The 17,720-nt window shown below is 43.5% G+C and overlaps 1 protein-coding gene and 1 long non-coding RNA gene across 28 annotated transcripts in view; one reads left to right on the top strand and one right to left on the bottom strand.

Moving 5' to 3' along the window:
* LOC124249089 (uncharacterized) overlaps positions 1 to 17,720 on the bottom strand; it is a 58,616-nt gene that overhangs the window by 37,800 nt on the left and 3,096 nt on the right. For 16 of the 27 annotated variants that reach the window (XR_006891242.1, XR_006891266.1, XR_006891248.1 and 13 more), the window contains exons 1-4: positions 16,061 to 16,972; positions 13,505 to 13,557; positions 12,077 to 12,354; positions 1,446 to 1,540 (exon numbers count right to left, since the gene is read on the bottom strand). This is a non-coding gene — a long non-coding RNA (uncharacterized LOC124249089). Of the gene's footprint in view, positions 1 to 1,445; positions 1,541 to 1,840; positions 1,939 to 2,712; positions 2,857 to 12,076; positions 12,355 to 13,504; positions 13,558 to 16,060; positions 16,973 to 17,720 lie in introns of those variants that run through there. The other 11 variants (XR_006891246.1, XR_006891268.1, XR_006891251.1 and 8 more) reach the window with 10 other exon arrangements.
* Positions 17,214 to 17,720, top strand: part of LOC124249088 (cytochrome c oxidase assembly protein COX20, mitochondrial) — an 8,005-nt gene continuing 7,498 nt past the window's right edge. Inside the window, exon 1 of the mRNA XM_046679883.1 lies at positions 17,214 to 17,382. Coding sequence (XP_046535839.1) covers positions 17,341 to 17,382 — 42 coding nt within the window. The 5' untranslated portion in view covers positions 17,214 to 17,340. The remainder of the gene's footprint in view (positions 17,383 to 17,720) is intronic.

The raw sequence follows: 17,720 nt of genomic DNA, 5'->3' as shown, positions 1-17,720 counted from the left end.
AAGTTAGCTTTCTGAGAGAGGAACCTGGTCCATCTTACTCATTGCTGTTATCTTCTGGGCCTAGAGGAGTGCCAGGCACATAGCAGATGATCAAAAAATAGCTGTAAGTCAATGAGTGAGAGAGTGAGTGAAACCAGAGAAATTTTCAGTTTCAATTTAGTGACAAACTTTTTTTTCCTGAGGGAGGAATGGAGTTTCCAAGGGCTGGACTCACAGTTTGCACAGAGTTTAAGGGCTTCCTAAGAGCGTGCTGCTATGTTTTTACCCTCCTCCTTCTGTCTTCCTTTTTTCAAATGTAATTAGTTTATTCTGCTGCCAGTGAAACAGTTCTCAGAGTTATGACTTAACATCTCGTGCCTTTGAGAAATCACCCTCAAATCCAAACACAAACATCCCCTTCTAAACGCAAAAGGTAAGTTCCACAAAGGGCTGCTGTGAAGAAAGTGGCCACTTAACATCCTCCTTTCCATGCACTTTCAATTTAAAATCAGAAACGAGTCTTGACAAAAAAAAAAAATTTTGGCCCCTAGATGAATAAAAGCATACTTAATGATTCCAACAAACTTTTTGAAAATCACAGATCTTAAGGGAAAACTCCTTTTTGAAATATTAACATTCAAAATGTTAACCCTAGTGAAAAAAAAGAAGTAACATCTTACATTTTATTAGCACTGGGGTTTATACACTCCTGCCACCCCTCAGTGTTATTTAGGACTGCAGATAGTGAGGGCCGCCAAGTGGCTGGGGGCTGTGGTTAAGACTAGTATCTTGGGCTCACAGCCCCAGCTCTGCTTTCTCTAGCTGCGTGATCCTGAGCCAGTCACTTGACCTCTCTGGGCCTCAGTTTCCTCCTTTGTAAAATGAGGTATTGATGTCTCCGTCACAGGGTTGTGAGGATTAACTGAAAAGCCCTTAGAACACCTGAGATGTGTGAGTTAGCTAATATTGGCTACTGTCTCTACTTTTACAGAGTAGAAAACTGAGAGCAGAAATGTTCAGAGATTTGCTTAAGGTTACACAACCAGTAGGCATCAGAGTTTTGACTCATCCCCAGAATTTGTGACTCCAAATTGAGTGCTCTTTCCACCTTTGCTACAATTATCTCCCACTTTAACAACGAGAGTGTACAGCTGTGCTTAGAAAAGGTCAAAAATAAGAATACTAAAATTATAGCATGCAATCAGAAACTGACAGTAAGAATAGCTGTTTTACATTTCCACAGTGTCCTCATTCCAAGAGAGCGAACACTAAAGCTTCAGAGATTTAACTAAGGTTTTCCCAGCAACAAAATACTGTAACACTTAAATTACAGCTAAGCAGCACTCTTGGGATTGCGCTGTGTTTCTTCCCTTTTTCTTTTTAACGTCCCTCCCTCCTACTGGCCTCTGACACCAGCTGCAACTCTACAGCGTGTTACAGAAACACAGTCAGTTCCCATTACTCACCATGGCTGAGTTCTATACAGTTGCTGCCAACACTGAGTTAGCCATTTCCCAGGGGAAACACAGGGCGATGTTCCTGTGAGCCTCTGGTGACATTTCTGTCAACCAAATAAGACATAACTTTATTTTATGCATTCTGTTTAAAGTCCCCTTATTTAATATCTATTGTTGATACACTAACACTGAACTCACAGCCACAGTACTGTTAACTCGTGCCTGAATGAAGCTTATCTAACATCTATGTTCTCCACAAAGCACTGCATGCCCTTCCGCGCTCAGGGACAGTGGACAGCGCTTCAGCATCACGCTTGGGAGCCATTCTACATAGCGAAATCATCAATAACAAGCACAAAAATGCAAAAAAAAGGCATTAGACCACAAAAGGGATACTTATTTACAGTTTTAGAGCTGACACAGACGGCAGCACGCCTTCTTGATCAACCTGTTGGCAACATGTGCGCTGCACAACTCAAAATTTTTGCCACTCTGCGTATAGCTGTAAATGATTATAAAAGTGCAGTGGTTATTGATTTGGGGGTTACAAATAAATTTTAGCAAGGAGGTGACTTGTCAAATATGGAATCTGCAAATAACTGCAGGAAAGACTAAATATACTTGGAACAGAAAGAGGCAGAGTGCCACGAGCTTTGGGACTGGCTCTCCTGTTAAGGAGCTGAGTGGACAAGTACCCTAGTCAACCCTAGTTCTCTTGTCTGTGAAGTGAGAAGCCTGGATTAAAAGAAGCCTAAATTTCCTCCCAGCACTAACATTCAATGATCCATTTAATGACCTCATATAAGCACAAACAGACAACTTTATGTAGATTATGGATTATAAGGACTATATAGATTATAAAACCAACTTTGTGACTCTAAGCAAATACTTAACCTCTCTGAATCTCAGATGTTTTTCTTTACAAAATGAAAACATCTATCTCATAGAGTTGCTGGGGAAAAAAATGAAATGGAATAATAAAAGAAATCAGGGGCCAGCCCGGTGGCCAAGTGGTTAAGTTCGTGTGCTCCACTTCAGTGGCCCAGAGTTTCGCTGGTTTGGATCCTGGGCGTGGACACGGAACCACTCATCAGGCCATGCTGAGGCAGCATCCCACATGGCACAACCAGAAGGACCTACAACTGGAATATACAACTACATACTGTGGGGCTTTTGGCAGAAGAGGAAAAAAGAAAAGGTTGGCAACAGATGTTAGCTTAGGGCCAATCTTTCAAGAAAGAAAGAAAGAAAGGAAATCATAATATATGCAAAGTACCTAGAACACAGTGAGCATTAAAATTCTTCTTTCCTGGGGCTGCCCCCGTGGCCAAGTGGTTAAGTTCTCGCGCTCCGCTGCAGGCAGCCCAGTGTTTTTTGGTTCGAATCCTGGACGCGGACGTGGCACTGCTCATCAAACCACGCTGAGGCAGCGTCCCACATGCCACAACTAGAAGGACCCACAACAAAGAACATACAACTATGTACCGGGGGGCTTGGGGGCTTTGGAGAGAAAAAAAAAAAAAAGGAAAAAAAAATCTTTAAAAAAATAAATAAATAAAATAAAATTCTTCTTTCCTAAAAATGTATAAACTATGCTTATTAATACAAACTTGTTCAACTGTATGCTGGAAAAAAGGGATATTTAATAACTTAATAATGTCCAAGAATGATCAATGACCAACATGTTTTATCAAGTACTTTATAGGTTTCCAAACCGGTAATAAAATGTGTCAAGGTTATTTCCAAGTTACTGCCAATTAGTAGATTAAATGTGGTCAGCCCAGCCATAGCAGGCAGTCAAAGTTCCCTGGCTTGCTCATTCACTGATTCACTCATTCCACAAATAGTTATGGACGACCTACTATGTGCCAGGCACTGTTCTAGGCCCTGGAGATAAAGCAGAGAATAAAAGTTAAAATAGTTGAGTCCCTGCTCTCCAAGAGCTTATGGTCAAGCATATGTGGGGCAGAGAATAAACCAATATCTACTGCAATGTACAGTGACAATCTGGGTTAAGAAGAAAAATAAAGTGGGCTAAAGGGATAGGGAGTAATGGAATGGGGAGTGCTTCCTTAGACAGGGTGGTCAGAGAAGGCCTCTTTAAGGAGGTACATTGGAGCAGGGATCTGAATGGTGGGAAGGAGAGAGCCATGAGAAGATCCAGGCAGGGGAAGGCATTCCAGGGCTTGAACTAAGAATGAGCTTGTATGTTGCATTACCAATATGGAGGCCGGTGGGGCCCGAGCGTAGGCCAGGAGAGGAGAGCAGCAGGTGGGATCTGAGCAGTGAGAGGCCAGCTCATGGAGGCCAAGCAGGCCGCACTAAGCACTGTGGACTTCACTCTAAATGCCGTAATGAGCCAGCCACTGGCGGTTGGGAGTAGGTGAATGACTTTTCTGATTTGTTTTGAAAGAATAACTCTGGCTGTTGCACAGGAAAAAGACCACATGAAGGTAAGAGTGGAAGCAGAAAAGAACAACCACGAGGCTGCCTAGCAATGTTGGCTGGAGACGGCGAGGCTGTACAAGGGCAGTGAGCTCACGTGCACAGAACTGGTGCTGGATCAACCATGCTCACTAAAGGCCCGGCACGTGAATTATTTTCTAACAGGTGGTTTGGTGATTGGGACCTCTGGACCTGAGTTTAACTGTAACTGGCCCTATCAAATTTGAGGGAGAAAAAAAGCAAAAGTTCTCAAAACCACCTTTTTTTCCTCTTGCAGATCTCTTTTCCCAATTTAAAGGAGCTCTTCTCCTTCTCCACTACGCCCTCACTCTGCAAGACCTTGAAAAAGTACAGAATATATGTGAGACTTACTTCATGAATTCTTTTTTTCTTTTGAGGAAGATTAGCCCTGAGCTAACATCTGCTGCCAATCCTCTTTTTCCTGAGGAAGACTGGCCCTGAGCTAACATCCGTGCCCATCTTCCTCTTCTTTATATGTGGGACGCCTACCACAGCATGGCTTGCCAAGTGGTGCCATGTCCACATCTGGGATCTGAACCAGCGAACCCTGGGCCACTGAAGTGGAATGTGCGAACTTAAGTGCTGTGCCACCGGGCCAGCCCAATGAATTCTTTTAAATTGGGTAAACTTTCGGCCAACCTGGTGGTATAGTTGTTAAGTTTGCATGCTCCATTTCAGCAGCCTAGGGTTCACAGGTTCAGATCCTGGGCGCAGACCTAGCACTGCTCATCAAGCCATGCTGTGGCGGCATTCCACATAAAATAGAGGAAGACTGCCACAGATGTTAGCTCAGGGCCAGTCTTTCTCACAAAAATAAATAAATAAATAAATTGGGTAAACTTATATTGGAGGACTTTAAATTGCTTTTTTCCTTCTTTTATTGAGGTAACAGTGGTTTATAATTATTTATAAACCATTATTTCAGGTGGACATATTTTGATTTCTGTGTTGACTACACCTGTTCATACCCAAAGTCTAATTACCATCCATCACCACACATATGTGCCTTCTACCGGTTTCACCATCCCTCATCCCCCTTCACCTCTGGTAACCAACAATCTATTCTTTATATCTGTGCTTGTTGATGTTTATTTATCTTCCACATGAGTGAAATCATACAGTAGGTATTTGTCTTTCTCCATCTGACTTATTTCGCTTACCATAATGCCCTCAAGGTCCATCTATGTTGTTACAAATGGCAAGATTTCATCTTTTTCATGGCTGAATAATATTCCATTGTGTATATATACCACATATTCTTTATCCATGCATCTACTGATGGGCAGTTAGGTTGTTTCCAAGTCTTGGTTATTTGTGAATAATGCTGCATAAATTGCTTTACTTTGTGACTGTGAAATACTTAAAACCTTTGAAAAACATAACCTATAATAATTGTCTGTTTATCACCTAGCTTAAGTAATAAACTATATTTGTATTTGTTTCGTTTGTTTATTGGTGAGGAAGGTTGGCCCTGAGCTAACATCTGTTGCCAAGCTAACATCTGTGCCAATCTTCCTCTATTTTATATGTGGGATGCTGCCACAGCATAGCCTGATGACCAGTGTGTAGGTCCTGTGCCCAAGATCCGAACCCGCAAACCCCGGGCCACCAAAGTGGAGTGTGTGAACTTAACTACTACACCACTGGCCTAGCCAGTAATAAAGTATAAAGTAGAACAGAATTCTGTTAGTTACCTCTCCCCAGTCACATACCCCTCCTTTGCCACGAGAGGAAATCCTTGCCTGAATTTGGTATGTATCATTTTGAGGTGTGTCTTTACGCAATGTCAACATCGCCTGGGAGCTTGCTAGAAATGCAGGATCCTGGGCCCCACACCAGACTTACTGAATGAGAATCTGCATTTTAACAGGGCTCCCAGGAAATGTGTGTGCACAAAGCAAGTTTCAGAAGTATTGATCTAGAAGAAGCGGTACTTCTTAAACTATCTAGGATGAATCAGTTCTGTTTTGGTTTTTAAATTTTCAACCTGTTACAGCCTGACATTTTGTAAAATAGAAAAATCATATGCTTGGATGTCTCAGCAAGGTTAAACTGCTACGAAGCCTTCCCAAAACTTGCTCTCCATTTTGTGCTCACCTCCACGTGGACAAGCCACAGCGATCTTGTGGACTGGAAGAGCCAGCACATAACACAGGGTGTGTGCTTAGGAGCAGACTCACTGAGCATCTGGACACTGCTCCTCTGTTGGGTCATGCCAAATTGTTTTCCAAAGTGATTGGATCGATGTATGTTCCCCCCAACAGGACATAAGAATGAGGGGTGTGAAACAGTATCCCACTGATCTTTTAATTTACATTTCCCTGTTACTCTGATTTTAGAAGACTATACTGGCAGTTTCCAATAATATGTTTTTCCAATGCATAATCTTCCCAAAGGTTTATCTTCATTATTCCAATTTATAATTATTTCCAATTTATAATTATATTATTGTTAGGACTATCCTCAACAATAAGGTTCAACCACTGGAATATGAATATTTGCTAAAATATGTCCCTTCTGTTGCTTATAACAACTATCCCATTCTGTTTTATTGGTTTTTCAAATATGCTTAACTCACCTACATTTTCAAATATGCACAATGTTCAGTCTTTAAGGTTGGGAAGGAGTGGATAAGAGTTATGCTCTAAATAAAGTGTAAGCTTCTTTTTAAAAAATGAGATTTTAGTGTTATTTTACAATATGATTGAAAAATAATAATACAGAGCACTAAGCAAATACATTATTAAAGTAATGAGCTGGACTCTCCTTATGTTACTTACTATAGAAGAGACTATGGTATAAGGTGAATTGAACAGTTAAAAAAGGGTTGTGCTTTAATTTTTTGATAAGGGAGTGAGAAAGGGCTCCCAAACTAGGAAACTCCTGCCACATCCTAGAACTCACCCATGCGGTATTTTAAGAAGACCCGCTTGAAAGCAGGTAGGTCCACGGCATCCTCTCCCAGAAAGCCATTCCAGTGAGGTTCTGTCAGAGGAGGCACTTCTTAAGAAGCTCGACTGCTTTCCTTGCTGAAATCTAGACAGCTGGAAAACCTCCGCTCTGCTCCGCGGCACCCCCTTATTCCCTGGTCCCCACCCGTAATCCACTCTCCACAAAGCAGCCAGAACAGTCGTTTCAAGATATAAATCTCACCACGTCTCTTAGCTCCTAATGCCTTTCCATGGCTTTCATCACACTTAGAACAGCACCCAGACTCCCTGCCTGCAGTCCAGCCTTGAGGTCCTGGCCTTCCCACCTCTCCACCTACATTCTCCACACTCCCCTTATCCACTTCGCTCTCACGACGCTGGCCCCCCTCTATTCTTCCACACAGCCAGTTTACTTCCACACAGGGCGTCCGCACCAGCTTTTCCTCTCTCTGCCTTTTTTTTTTTCCTTCAACCAATTTTCCAAGGCTGGCTCCTTCTTGTTATCTGTCCCTTCAAAGCCACCTCCTCAGAGTGGCCTTCTCCTACCACACAATCAGAAGTTGCCATGAGGCACTGTAATTTACCACCACATTTTAATTCTATGCAAGCCCTCATATCTTAGTTAGAGTAATTTGCTGGGGCCGCCCCATGGCCGAGTGGTTAAGTTTGCACGCTCTGATTCGCTGGGGTTTTGCTGGTTTGGATCCTCTGCCGGGACATGGCACCACTCATCAGGCCATGCTGAGGTGGTGTCCCACATGCCACAACTAGTAGGATCCACAGCAAAAATGTACAACTACGTACTGGGGGGATTTGGGGAGAAAAAGCAGGAGAAAAAAAAAAAAAAAAAAAAGATTGGCAACAGTTGTTAGCTCAGGTGTCAGTCTTTAAAAAAAAACAAACAGTGGGCTGGCCCCGTGGCCGAGTGGTTAAGTTCGCGCGCTCCGCAGCAGGCGGCCCAGTGTTTCGTTGGTTCGAATCCTGGGCGCGGACATGGCACTGCTCATCAGACCACGCTGAGGCAGCGTCCCACATGCCACAACTAGAAGGACCCACAACGAAGAATATACAACTATGTACCAGGGGGCTCTGGGGAGAAAAAGGAAATAATAAAGTCTTTAAAAAAAAAAAAAAATTTAAAAAAAAACAAACAGTAATTTGCTTATTGTCCATCAACCCAAATCAGCAGATAAGCCCCATGAAAGTGAGGACCTTGTTTGTATTGCTCAGTGCTGCATCCTCATGCCTAAGACACTGCCAGGCTCAAAGCTGGCACTCAATACATGTTGTACTGATAGTGTACCACTGTTTGAATTTCTAGATGTACTCAATCACCTAAACAGAACAGCACTGTATTAGATGTATGTTGAAGAAAAAAGGCAAAGATATGGGGCCAGCCTCGTGGCCAAGCAGTTAAGTTTGTGCACTCCACTTTGGCGGTCCAGGGTTTTGACAGTTTGGATCCTGAGCGCAGATGTGGCCCTGCTCATCGGGCCATGCTGAGGCAGTGTCCCACATGCCACAACCAGAGGCACTCACAACTGGAATACACAACTATGTACTGGGGGGATTTGGGGAGAAGAAAAAAAAAAAGAAGATTAGCAACAGATGTTAGCTCCGGTGCCAATCTTTAAAAAAAATAATAATAATTATATATGGAAATCAGTTGTCATGTCTGGCAGAAGAATAAATGAAAATCTTTGATTCAGACAGTTTACGGAGTACATTAAGTGTTCTGAGATCAGCTGAACCTCCTACGTTGCCTCAATTACAAAAACAGTGGGACAGATTGTAGGGGAGGAAGGACTAGTCTTCTGCCCTCTAGGTCCTTCTGGCTGGTCTAAAGGATTAAATCGACATGAAAGAGATTAACAAGAGAAAATCAAAGTTTAATAACATGTAAACATGGGAGAAACCCAGGAAAACTGAGTAACTGGCCAAAATGGCCAAAGCCACCACCTTGAATACCATCTTCAGCTACAGACAGAGGAGGATGTTGGGGGAGTGGTTTGGGACATGAAAGGGGAGGAAGGCAATTCACATGGAGAGAGAAAAGCAAATGTTTGGCAAACAAATGTTTGCTGGGCCATCTGTAGACAATAAGAGAACTTTGATAAAAAATGGGGCTAGCAAAGTTCCTCCCAGTCTATCACACCTAGAGTTATCCATGGTGATGGCCCGTCCTGGGACAGACCTATCTGAAATTCTTTTAGGCAGTTAGGGGTAAAGTCAAAGTTTCTTTCTGAGTCTTTTATTCATAATAATCATGCCAGAGAGACACATTTTTGGAGTGGCAAATTCTGATCCTCCACAAAACAAAATAGACAACAAAATAGAACACGATGAAGTAAAACAGATGCCAAGGCCCAGGCAACATCTGAGCCCACTGAGACAAATAATCTCCTCCAGCTCTTCAGTAATTTACTTAGATAACCTGATGAAGAACAAAGGCCTTCTATACACCTTGACCACTTCTCACCTCCTCACCTCAAGGCCTTTTATCGAAGGACAGCCCCATCCACAGGGGCTCACATTCGAGACTAGAAGTGTATTAACTCACACACCCGCAGTGCACCCTGTCTGTCACAATGATACGAGAAAAAGGTTTATGGGATTAATCCTTAGTACCTTTAATACTTATTAAATTTCATTTGTCTAGTTTATTTCCTAAGGAAATCACCTTATTTGCTCCCATTTGAACCACTTTACCTCTGAAAATTTAATATATCCAGAAAGCAGGACATTGTATGCTGGCTTATCTTGTGATCATATGCGCACAAAAACCACATGTAAATGTATACTGGCTTAGGTAGGAAAAAATAATTTAAAAAGTTGAAAAAGGAATTATATCGAAGCAGTTAAATATTGATACCATAAGAAGTTAATAACTATTCTTTCATCAGTGTTTAATAAACTTACAAGAGAATATGGGTAATTTCTGTGCACTCTGACATAACTGATCTCAAACTCATAAGGATAGATATCAGGAAAGATTATTTCCAAAATCAGCCAAGGAGTTATAAAAATATCACTGAGATTTTTTTTAAAAAAAGAGATGGGAACCAGGGGAGACGACGATGATGGAGGGAGCAGAAGGCCCCAGGGACAGGTAGAGCTCCTAGCACACAGTAACAAGAATGAACCCAGAACTCTGCACCTTCCATTTCTTGTCCTCATTTTCAGAGAGGTATTTTAACCTCAATTTTGCAAATGTGAAACCTAAGGCTATCCAAGGCTTTTAACATGCATTGAAGAAGATAACAGTTTGAGGTGTAATGCTTTAATTCTATGATCAGCAATATAGAGGCAATTAATATGTGCATAGAAAGCATTAGCAACTATCTTGAAAAAAACTGTGTCAATGTTTTTCTTGTATTTAAAAAAAAGATTCATCTCGGGGCTGGCCCCGAGGCTGAGTGGTTAAGTTCCCACGCTCCGCGGCAGGGGGCCCAGTGTTTTGTTGGTTCGAATCCGGGGCGCTGACATGGCACTGCTCATCAAACCACGCTGAGGCAGCGTCCCACATGCCACAACTAGAAGGACCCACAACGAAGAACATACAACTATGTACCGGGGTGCTTTGGGGAGAAAAAGGAAAAAAATAAAATCTTTAAAAAAATAAAATAAAATAAAAATAAAAATAAAAAAAGATTCATCTCAAATGGCTTTAAAAATCAAATTTAATCCCCAGTAAAAGGAACAAGAGATCTTTGAAGAAACGGTTGATTACAGGTCTGGGACAGGGAATATACAAAGGAAGTGCTCTGAGCATCAAAAAGAATGACTGTAATTGTAACACATAATCAATCAATAATATTATATTGATATATAGACACAGGCATAGATGTATGAAAAGGGGAGGAGTGAGGAGCTCTTCTTTACAGAACAATGCCAGCTAATAAACATAGATAGACTGACAAAATAACAAATTCACCATTTGGCAACCTCCAATGTAATCACTGATTCAAGGCAAAGATCATCAAAAAATATTAGGTGAATATTCTTCAGTAAACAGATATCTGCATGGATTTTTAATTGCAAAGAGGGAAGTGTATCTTTACAATGGGGAATTCTGGCAGTCTCCATCTTAACCGAGGGACAAAAGTTAGCCTCACTAATAGTGGGACAGTCTGACATACGTGCCTTCTGATGTAATGCAATTTCAAATACACAGCATCATCGAGAAGTATTCTCGCCAAAAATGCTTAACTTGAATTTAATCAGGCTGCTAGACCAGTACATATCAATAGAAATATAATGTGAGCCATATATGTAATATTAAATTTTCTTGTAGGCACCTAAAAAAAAGTAAAAACGAAACCAAAAAACCCACAGGTGATATTAATTTAATAATACTTTAAACCACTATATCCAAAATATTAGTATTTCAGCATGTAATCAATATAAAAAAATTAATTTTACTTTTTTTATACTGAGTCTTCAAAATTCAGTGTGTGTTTTTACACTTAAAGCACATTTTTTTAAAGCACATTTCAATTAGGATGCTAAATTTTCCTTGAAAATACTTGATCTGTGTTTAGATTTCATAAAATTTACAGGTGAAAAAGTATATTTGCATACCCAAGTTGTTCCAAATATACTTATAATTTTTCCAATGACAGAACTGAGTATGAACTTTTAAATCTAAACTCAAATTAAATTAAATTAAAAATTCAGTCCCTCATTTGCATTAGCCACATTTCAAGTGCTCAATAGCCACATGAAGCTAGTGGCTACCATATCAGACAGTCCAACCTTAGACTTACCTAACTTCCAGCTTATAGGAAATAAAGGGGATGGTAGATAGATAAGGTAAATGACGCCAAGAGACAATCCAGAATGTGGGACATTCTACAAAACAACTGTCTTAGAGTTCCCAAGAAGTCAATGTCATAAGAAAAGATAACGTGAGGAGATTGTCCTAGACTGAGAGACTAAAGAGACTAACAACCAAAGGCAGTGTTGGATCCTTGTTTGAAAGCAAAAACAAAAGCAAGGAAACTGGGAAAACTTCTTTGAGCTGGGGAAATTTGAATATACACTACATTCTAGATGAATTATAGAATTATTGCTTATTTTCTTAGGTGTGATAATAGTATTATGAGTATGTAGGAGATTGCTATTTCCAGGAGGGATAATAATTCTGGTCGGAGAATAATTCTAGAAATGCAATTTTAACCAAATATCAATAAAAGTTAACAGGAGAGAAAATATTTTGGAGCATTATGATCTCAAAATATTTACCTTCTATGCAACTTTTTTCCAGGAAGTCACTGGAAGATACACTCCTCCAAGATGAGGGAATAAACCAAGAAAGAGGAGGACGAGAAACTGAGGAAGCAGGTGATCCAGCACAGGCATGAGGCGATGAGACGCCCAGGCTGATGGTTGGGAATCAGTCTTGGAAAGCAACCATTACAGACTGGACAAGAAGAGAAAAGCTCCAGGGCAGACGTCCTCAAAGAAGCAACAGCCAGGTGGATGGTAGTGTCTGACCACACTCCAGAGAGTTTCAGAGCTTGCTGGGAGAATTTTGAGAGAAAAATTAATGATAGGTGCGTTCAGTGGTATACTGGTGAACCACATCTCTGAAGAGAAGAAAAAAAAGAAAGAAGCCCTGATTTGTATGTAGCCTTTGCTGATTTCCATGGCATAAATGCTTCCACTATAGCCGATTTCAAGCTACCAGGGTGAAGTCACTGAACACAGAGCGGACAAGAGATACCCACAATTGGCTCTCAAGAGCCAGTAAGGAAAAGAAAAGAGCATATAATACTCGTTTGTCCTATGAGGCAAATGAGTATGATATGCTAAAATTCAGATAATCTCTCATGCTAAAGAAAAAAAACACCAATAAGAGCTAGCTCCAACAAAACCAAGCAAATAAACAAATAAAGCAATTATTAACTCCAGGAAAAATAAAAAGTTTTACAAGAAATGGCTCATAGTACTCTGCATGGCTCAGCTATGAACATTTACACTGTCATAACAAAGCATACACTGAATGCTGGTTTAACTTCTTAAAATGTGATACAACCATATTGAGAGGATGAGGGGAGGGGAAGGGATGGAAAATACAGTTAAATTTTCATTATCAATAAATAATGCCTAAAACTGAAAAATCAAGAAATAGAAAAATGAGCATTTTAGGCCTGGGCCCATGGCCTAGTGGTTAAGTTCGGTGCACTCTGCTTTGGCAGCCTGGGTTCGGTTCCTGGGCATGAACCTACACCACTCATCAGCGGCCATGCTGTGGCAGTGACCCACATACAAAATAGGGGAAGACTGGCACAGACGTTAGCTCAATCTTCCTCAGCACAAAAAAAAAAGAAAGAAGGAAAGAAAGAAAAAAAAATGAGCATTTTAGAAATATGAAGATAAACTACCAGAAGAAAGGGCCAAAAGAGATAAAAGTCATTGCCTGTGGAGTGTGGAACTCCAGAGTGGAGAGAAGTGTGTCAGGAAACAGCTGGGCTTCTTCATAAGCTCTGTAGTACCCTTAGGCGTAGACACCTGCACATGCGTGGATGTGCAGACACAAACAGGAAAGAGGAGGAAAATTCAGGCTCCGGTTATAGAGGGCTGACAACACAACTTTTTATCACTTCTTCCTCCAAAACCTATTGAAATGACAGAAGGAATATAAAAATAAAAATAAAAATAAATCCATACCTCTGCTAGGAAGACAGGAGAACACCACAGCAGACAAGGACAGTCAGGAATGTCTGGATGATACACAGGAGTTGGGATCAGACTGATTATTAAACCCATACAATATACCCAATTAAAAAACACCCCACACAAGCCTAAGAGAGAACCTCAAAAAATGAGTTTTGCCAGCACAGCCCCACCAAACCCCTAAAATGGTATCTCCAGTTCCCTCCCCCGAAGTTGCCACCAGCAGATAATGACAGCTCTCTAGGAGGGGACTGCTGAGACTGGGCGCCCCTCCCACAGGGGAGAGTGAGGGCAGACGCTCCAGGCAGCGTGCCAGGATGTCTACAGCCACCAAGAGGGAAGGAAGCCCTGGAGAAAAGTTTTCCTGGCCCCACACCACCCACTATGCTAAACCACCACCTCACTCAGGGCACCTGCATCAACCGTGAGACAAACAGGGAGTCTTAGAACAGACAGCATGGTTAAAAAGCAAAGCACCATAGCAGGAATAAGACTGAATAGGTCCCTAATCGTGATTCCTTGCTTTCACTGTCATCCTGAAAAGCCACTCCTTTATGCAGACCCCGGAACTGTCCTTGATGCTGTCCTTTTCAAGACCTGGCTCTTCAACTTTCTATCAATTCGAGGAGTTTCTCCACATGTTCCCAATAAATATCTTTCTGGTTTAAGCTAATCAGACTCCGAGTCTGTTGCTTGCAATGAAAAAAACCCTTACTATACAAAACGATGGATGAATAACAATCAACAAGCTTAATTTAATGCTATTATGTCGTTTATATACTTATAATATACACAATATACTACTATAATTAATAAGCTTAACTTTATGCTAATATAGAGAATGCTCGAATGCCTATGGAACATGTACAAAATCTCAGGTACCACACACGCACAAAAATCAATAATTCCAAAAAGTAGAAATATATAGCCACAGTGCAAAATAAAAACAAAAAAACTAAAAATTAATACCAAAAGCATATCCAGACTTATTCACTTGTAAATAAAGGCTGAAATTATAGAAAATTTAGAAAAGAATGGTAAGAATCTGTCAAAATCTGTAATATACCATAAAATGATTCCCAGAGGAAATTTCATAGCCTTCAATATACTCATTAGAAACCAAGAAAGATGGAGGATAAGTGAACTAAGTAGTCAATTCAAAACGCTAGAAAAAAGACAACAAAATAGAAACCAGGTAAATAGAAAAAATGTAAAATATAAAATGAAATAGAAAAAATAGACTTGGTCAATAAGATCAAAAGTTGGTTTTTTAAGAAATAGGAAAAGAGATAAATAATCAAAATTATTGAGAAAGGGAGCATATGAAGATTATTTTCAAAATTATGAGAATACTTTTTATTATGGGAGTCAAGAAGGCCTACTTAACGCAAGACACAAGAACAAAAGCCACGAAAGAAAACACTGACAGATTGGGTTCCATGAAAAAAACAGTTAAGTTTGAGAAATGAAAGATTCCATAAACAAAATAAATAAGGGAACTACAAGAAAATGTTACAAATATAAGAATTAAAAGCCACAATTGTAAAGAGCTGCTGTAAACTGATCAGAAAATCACATACCCAACCACCTTTTGTAATGCACGAAAGTTATACAAAGTGAATTCGTAGAAAATGACCAGTAAACATTTGAAAGAATGCTCAACCATACTAATAATCAGGAAAGTGCAAAGCAGTAACACACGATTTTTCACCTATCAGATAAGCAAAAATTTTAAAACGTGCCACCAGGCAGCGTTAAAAGGTTGTGAGGAACCAGGCACTCTAACGCTGTTAATGGGGAATGCAAACTGGCAGTATTTGGGGAGGACAATTTAGCAGGGTATTAAATGTTTCAAAGTGCACACCCCTTTGAATCGGGCCACTTCCAGAAATCTACACCACGGAAATCCTCGCACATGTGCACAAGGATATATGCAGAAAGATGCTCACTCAAGCATTTTTTTGGATTAGTGAAAAAATTGAAACCTTCTATATTATCAATCAGAAGGAAAACGATTAAAGGATTGCTGAGCAGTCTTTAAAATGAATGAGTAAAACTACAGGGACTTACATGAAAAGATTTCTAAGACGTAGTGTTAAACGGCAAAAAGTAAATTAGCGAATGCAAATAACATAGCGCAGCCGTGTAGACGCGCGCGGCCACCCCCACGCGCCCCCCGTGTGGACGGGCGGGGGGCCCCCGGGCGCTCGCAGCGTTCACCCCACGGTCCCCCGCTGTTTTCATGAGGAAAAAGAGCCCAGTTTGGAACGAGACACATCACCTGTTGGCTGCGTTTACCTCAGACAGGGAGAAACAAGGAGTGAAAGTGAGAGAATTCTACTTTCCATTTTATAATAAACTATGAAACTCAAAAACAAAAAATCAAACGTAAATATTATGCAACTTCTGTGAAATTTCCAATTTTTTAACATCAAGAAATAACACACATGTAAATACTTTGCAAAGACAAATGAAAGGACCCCACTAAGCTTACCCTAGCAATTTTTCAGTCACAATAAAAACAAACTAGGACGGCACATGGCGTTTTACCTGCTACTCCTCCAGTTCGCCTCCTTCACAACGTAACTAGGAGCTACTTCAAGGGCCGCCCGCGCTCCGCGGGGACCGCCGCCCCAACACGACCGTCCGGGGCAGGAGCTCCGCGGCCAGCGCCAGGGCGTCAGAGCATCCCAAACTGGCGACACATCGCTGGGAGGGTGACTTGTTTTCTATTCCTAATATATATTAGCGCAGTGTGTGTTTTTTCTGTAACCGTCCAACGTCTCCAAGAGTTATGCATTTAAGAATACAATAACCGTCACACACAAATGGGTGATTAGCGCTGTCTCTTCCCGGCACCGCAGAAGAGCAGCGGCGACCCCGAGGCCGCGGACGCGGAGACGCTCAGGGACCCGGCGCTCCGGCCGGCGCCCGCCCCTGGCACGCACGGCGCCCCCGCACGCACGCACAACGCCGGCGGCCGCGGGGGCGGGAAGGCCGCGGGGCCTGCGCTACGGTCCCCTCCGCGGCGTCCGCGTGTGCTTAGACTGAACTTGAGCCCTACGCGTACACGAATGAAGGGGGCCTGAGGTGGCGACGGGCACGTTTCCCTTAGGGTGGACAAAAGGCAGGAGGGCTCGCAGCCGGGGGAGTCGGACGGGGAAGGCCGCACGTCGCCGACCTTCCCTGCCCGACCCGCGGGCACCGCCCGCCCTCCAGCCGCGGACGCGCGCGCGGCTGGCGCATGTTCCTGGCGAGCCGCCTCCATTTTGTCCCCCGTCTCCCCTAGGCCAGCCGAGCGGCGCCGTTTAACGAAGGGAGGCGGCGCGGGGAGCGTGGGGCCGCCATGTGGTGGAGGCTGGCGCTCGGGGCCAAACGGCAGCTAAAGCGAGGTGGCGCCCGGGGCCCGTTCCGAGGCCGGAAGGACAAAGGACACGGAGGCGCCCCAGGCTCGCTCGCAGGACAAAGCAGCGCGGCGCGCGCCCTCCGCCCCGCCCCGCCCGCGGCCGTGCACGCGAGCGCGAGCGCGGGCGACGGTTGAAAATGGCGGTTGGGGCGGAAAGCAGGGGCGGGGCGCAGTACGGAGGAGCCCGCGCGAGGTCACGAGTCCTCCTCCTCCCGCGGGCCTGGCCCGCTGGGCTGGAGAGCTCCTAACGGGAAGGGAGGACCTGCCCCACCGAACAAAAGAGGCCGCGGCCGCGCCCGCCCGCGCGCGGAGGAGAGCCGGAGACCGGCCCTAAGATGGCGCCGGCGCGCGGGCGGGCGGGGCGCAGGGGGCGGGGCGGGGCCACCGGGCGCGCCGTGCGGCGTGGAGGCGCCGACTCGCGCCCATGGCTGGCGCACCGGAGCCGGGCGAGGCCGCGGAAGGGAAGGTACCCCGGGGCGCGCGGCCGGGGCGGAGGGCCGCTGGGGAGGGGGCCGGGCCCGGGGCAGGGACAGCCCGCGCAGGGAGAGGGCGGTCTCGGGCTCCCTGCGGACAGGGCCGCGTGCTCACGACGCCTCGCAGGGGCCGAGACCTGCGCAGGTCTGACAACGTGGTTTATTCCGTGGAATCTGCGCCCAGAGCAGGCGGAGGAAACGAAGGAACAGAGGTTCTCTGTGAACCTTCCTTTCCCCGACCACGGCGCCGCGTCCCCTGCGGCCGCCTTCCACAGCGGTCGGCGCGCCGGCCCCAGCTGGCCCTCAGCTCTGCTTCCCGTCCGAGCGCAGC

This window comes from Equus quagga, chromosome 12 (genome assembly GCF_021613505.1).
Source record: "Equus quagga isolate Etosha38 chromosome 12, UCLA_HA_Equagga_1.0, whole genome shotgun sequence".
NCBI classification, from domain to species: Eukaryota; Metazoa; Chordata; class Mammalia; order Perissodactyla; family Equidae; genus Equus; species Equus quagga.
The sequence above is the reverse complement of the archived record's forward strand: the minus strand, read 5'-3'. Positions and strand labels throughout refer to the sequence as shown.